The sequence below is a fragment of the Arachis ipaensis genome, chromosome B10, assembly GCF_000816755.2.
Source record: "Arachis ipaensis cultivar K30076 chromosome B10, Araip1.1, whole genome shotgun sequence".
NCBI classification, from domain to species: domain Eukaryota; kingdom Viridiplantae; phylum Streptophyta; class Magnoliopsida; order Fabales; family Fabaceae; genus Arachis; species Arachis ipaensis.
In genome coordinates, this window is record NC_029794.2 from 89,529,496 (window position 1) to 89,534,512 (window position 5,017).

Here is a 5,017-nt window from a genome sequence, read left to right on the forward strand (position 1 = left end):
ATTTTTTAAATATAATATTACATAGTTAAATATATTTATAAAATTATTCTACAACATAAAAATTAAATTCTATAAATAATGCATATACATAGATAATTAATTTAGCGGACAATTTTGTGGGATATATAACATTTTTTTAATGTCACTGTTTTCGTGTTGATTACACAAAACAAAGGAAACAAAATTGAAAATTGGAAGACTGGAATTAGGGGTGGCAACATACATTCTATTAGGTATTTATGGGTCGGGTGAAATTGGGTTTGATATGATCCAGATCCGGTCCAAAATATATACCGAACTTATTTGTTAGATCTGAAAAAACCTACACACTTTCGAACCACGATTATATCGGGTAAAAATCGAGTAAAAACTGGACCGTTAACATTACCTGATATCTCATTGTAAGCTAGCATATGAAAATATTCAAATTTTCAAGATTCTAACCATTATTTAACATGGTAAAATTCACTTAGAAAAATATAACAAGAACCAACCCTTTCCTAAAATTAAAGCACAACCACAATCAATACTAATATTGTCTAATAACACCAAATATTTAAATCAATACAAATAACATAATATTATGCATTAGTCTAAAGTTTTATACACTTTAAACACAAAACATTAACTTATAGTCTTATAATGACTAATAACACAAAATATTAATTGTGTATAATGACTGGGCTACCGGGTCAAGTTCGGGTGACCTGAGCTATGGCTCGGGCCGGGCCGGGTCTTTGGACCGAGTCGGACCATGAACACCCCTACATTCTACCTGTGAGTACTCAATTCGATTCTACTCGGTTGGGTAGGGTTGTCAACTCATCTGTAGGATATGGTAGGGTGTGGGTAGGATTTTCGTGCGGATCGGGTAGGGTATAGATTGAGTCTCAATCCTATCTGATCAACCCGCACCCTATAAATGTATATGTTATATACTTATATAAAAATATATTTTAAGTGGATGTGAAACAAAAAATCTCGTACTAAATACAAAAGATCATTAACTATTAAAAAAAAGTCATTAATTAATAATTTAATATTTTTTTTACATAATCATCAGTTTTATTTTAAATTATCATCAAGTTATATAATAATATTGCATCTTTTTTGTAACCCGTAGATAAGGTTGGATACTCGTGAATTAAGAAAGATAAAGTTAGGGTTGAGATATTCTCAACCCTCAAATAGAATAAAATTGAATTTATATAAAAATCTCAATTCGCATCAACGAGTAGAGTTGACTCCAAACTCTACCCTATCCTACCCTACCCCGCTCTACTCTATTCATTACCATTATTGTTTGGTTGATACTTTTTTGTGACATGAGTCGCGTGGCATTAGCGATTTCCTTCGACGGCTACAAGAAAGGAGGGTGCACCGTCAATAAGAGGGTTCACTATAATAAAAGATTTTCTTCGAAAACCTATTCAACCGGTTTGCCTGAAACGACGCCTTTTGCCCAGCCCCTCCTCACCTCACATGTTCCTTTCCTTCAGAGACTTCTCTCTTCTTCAAGCTGTGTCGCCGCCGCCGTCCCAGCGCCGCCATCAAATCTGCTCCAGTCGCCGTCCCCACTTCCCCATCGCCGTTGCAACTCGTCTCTGCCATCGCAACTCGTCGAATCGTCTCATTGCCACTCCTCCGCAGCGCGTCTCCTACGATCTCTTCCGCGTCTCCGCGCCGCCTGTGGCTCCTCCTCCGCGCCGCCTCTCAGTCCCACATCCTCTGCGCTCCCTCCGGCCTCCAAGTCGCGCACTAGACGAGCCACCCCCGTGCCTCCTCTGCATCGGAATCGAGCCTCGTCCGCGCCGCTCCTGGTCCCGAAACGCGCCACCTCCACCAGATTCTCCCTGCATAGCATCGGTACAGTTCTTGCCCCTATCCCAGCCTTTTTTTTTTTTTTTGAATGATTTGATATGTTTAATCTCTGGCTAATTTTGGATGTGTCATGAGAATAGACAAAGAAGAAGTTCTTTTGTTTTTCAGTTATATATTTTTGGTTTTGGATGTATTTGTGTTTTTAATTTTTTTTATATTTCTTTATTTGATTTGTGGTTTGAGAGATCAATATAGTTTGGATGTGTGATGAAAATAGACAAAGTGATTTTGTTTTACCTCGAAATAATTTTGGATGTGTCTTGACAATAGATGAAGAGGATTTTCTCGACTGTTTAGTTATTTCTTCTCAATTTGGATGTGTTTGTGGTGTTCAACTATGTTCATTTTCAGATGTGTTTAGAAAGTATTATGTTTGTTTGTTATTTTGGATGTGTAGCTATTATATTATCTTAAATGTGTTGTAAAGTTTTGAAGTTGTATATATTATTCAGCTTTTGAGTTTTGATTTTATCAGTTTGCAATGCAGAGGATGAATGCTTGTATGCAGGCAATGTATGTTGTGTTTAGAGCAGGGATTTTTATTTTTGGATGAGCTTGTACAAGTATTGGATGTATTTAGATAGTATTTTATTTGCTACAATGTTATTCTGGATGTGTTTTGAGATTATATATTATATTAAGCTTTTGATTTTATCAATTTTTATATATTAGTTTGTGTTCAACAATGAAACCACAACTTCTTGAGTTCTTTGATTCTTTGAGCATACACGTATCAAGTTATTGTTTTCAGCAATGGTGATTCTTAGATATTTCTCACTTTGTTGCTGTGTTTTAATTGTTCCTATTAGTGTCTTTGCTGCGTTTTAATTGTTCTTGTAGTTATTGTGATTTTTAGTTCATGTTCATGTTCTCGTGTTATTATAATTTGCTATAACTTTTTAATTGTTTCTATCTTATAATTTGGTATAATTTGTTAATCTGTTAACTGGTTGGGTTCCTTAGTTATAAATTCAATGATATAAATTAATGATAAAGGATAATCCAAGCCAAAAATTGAAAACAGAGGCAGGGATTCTGAACTTCGATAATCCACTCTCCCTGTATCCCATTTTTTCCTATCCAGCCACTAAGTGGAAGAATCTTCCTGACACACTCAAGTCTCACACGGCATCCATCATTCACAACGCCTCAAGCTCCTGCTCCGCCGTCCGCGATTTACTGCGCCTGGAGCTCTGCGGTCTGCGTTTCATCATGCCTCGAGCTTCGCCGTCCCCGATTCACCGTGCTTCAAGCTCTGCCGTCTCTTGGTCTCGTGAGTTCTGCCACCGTCGAGTCTCCGTCTCGAGCATTGCGGCCTTCGTCTGGCCAGCGTCGCGGCCGACCCGCCGTCCTCTTCTCCGACCTCTGTTGTTTTGCCGTCCTCTTCTCCAGCCCTCCCCTTCGTGATACCATTTTCTGCTTCTACATGCTTTGTTTTTTTTTTGTCCCAGCGAGCTCTGATAATAGTTCTTTGGACAGTGCTGAAATTTGTTCCCTCAGGCAATTATTGATTTTTTTTTGTTCCCTTGTTTAATTTAATTTCAGTGTTGACAGAAGTTAAAAGCATAAAATTTTGTTCCAATTTGAAAGTTCAACAATGTTATGAATGCTATGTTATGTTCTATGTCATTAGATTTATGTTTTCATTGAGACTTATGTTATTGTTGATGGATGGAATTGTTATGTATGCTAGATTGTTGATGGGATTGTTATAAATTTATGTTTTCCTTCTTGAGGTGCAGTATTGGAACATTTTGTTTGCATGTGCTTCTAAATTTATGTTTTCAATCTAATGGTTCTTACTTCAACAGATTCAGTAATATTATATTATATATTACATATTACATATTACATTCCTTTGCTGCGTTGTGATGTACTTACTGCCATTTAGACAGTGCTTATTCTTTGGTTTTTTTTTTTTTGGTTTCTTTTTCTTTCCTTTATTTTCAGACACCAAAAGAATATATTACATATTATATATTCAGATTGATTTAGTTTCTCATACTTTGGATATTGTAGTTAGATTTTTGGTAAGTTATCCTTGTTAAAGTTTCTGCCATAAGTTAGGTGTTTTCTTGCCATCATGGTCTCTGAAAGATAAACAAATAAGTAATGGAAAATAAAAGGAAAGTGCTGCATTGTTGTTTTGGACTATTGCAGTGAGCTTGTTCTATTTTATTCATGCTTCCTTGGCCCAAGTAAAAAAATAAATAAATATCAAGGGGCATGTGCTGTCTTGTTTTTAATTTAAGACACATATTTACTAATAACTTGGGGAGGGAGAGGGAGAGAGGAATGGCAGCTCCATGATTCATTCATGTAGAACTTTCGGTGACACACCAACCTCGGAAGACAGCAACCTCATGTTCAAAATCAGAGACAATCTTTTATGTATACCCAATATATGTTGTGACTGTCTGTATGATAATGAAGTAATTGTGTGTGATATTGGTGATGCTTGGGTAAATGAAAAATTTGTGATGCATAAAAAATAAGTTATAAGAAAGAAGGGATGAATTGGGTTCTTTTGCTCAAAAAGCTTTTTCCCTTCTAATGAATGAATTACTTCTTTTTATAGGTAAAGTTTTCATCAATGATGCATGTAACAGAGTAGATTTTCAGAATAGATTGGCCAAATATCATACACACTTGTTTGATATTTTAAATTTACGTTTATTACATTTTTGAACTAACAGGTACTTTAATTAGGTGTTGAAATTTCCATCTATGACCAGCACGTGGTAAGACTTTGGGGACTTCTAGCTTTCATCACATTTGATGACTTTTCAATGCCAATAGAGAAAAGCAAACAAAAACATCAGGAAGAAGGATATTGTGACACCTGGAGCTACATGTCTGGATTTTAAGATATTAAGTAAGGAGTGTGTTTTTCGTTGAAGTCTCGACACATCGGCAAAGCCTTAGCTTCCTCGATTTCAATTCGCAGCAGTGATGAGCTCCGCTGGTAAAACCCTCTCTCGCAGCGTGCGTGTATGCTTTCTCTTCTGCTTTTCATAAAGGATAAACTTTGAAATATGGATTTAGAATCTATGCCTCAATCGGATTCTAACACATTATTTATTCATTTGGCTGATTTCATTACACACTCAATATGTGATTATTGATTAGTTTTTTT

The 5,017-nt window shown here is 36.0% G+C and overlaps 1 protein-coding gene across 11 annotated transcripts in view; it reads left to right on the plus strand.

The window, feature by feature from the left end:
- The window catches only part of LOC107623266 (craniofacial development protein 1), a 5,826-nt gene continuing 2,119 nt past the window's right edge, over positions 1,311-5,017 (plus strand). For 3 of the 11 annotated variants that reach the window (XM_021114292.1, XM_016325462.2, XM_016325460.2), the window contains exons 1-2: positions 1,612-1,866; positions 4,578-4,846. In XM_021114292.1, coding sequence (XP_020969951.1) covers positions 4,834-4,846 — 13 coding nt within the window. In that variant the 5' untranslated portion in view covers positions 1,612-1,866; positions 4,578-4,833. Of the gene's footprint in view, positions 1,867-2,905; positions 3,288-4,577; positions 4,847-5,017 lie in introns of all 11 variants that reach the window. The other 8 variants (XM_021114289.1, XM_021114291.1, XM_021114294.1 and 5 more) reach the window with 5 other exon arrangements.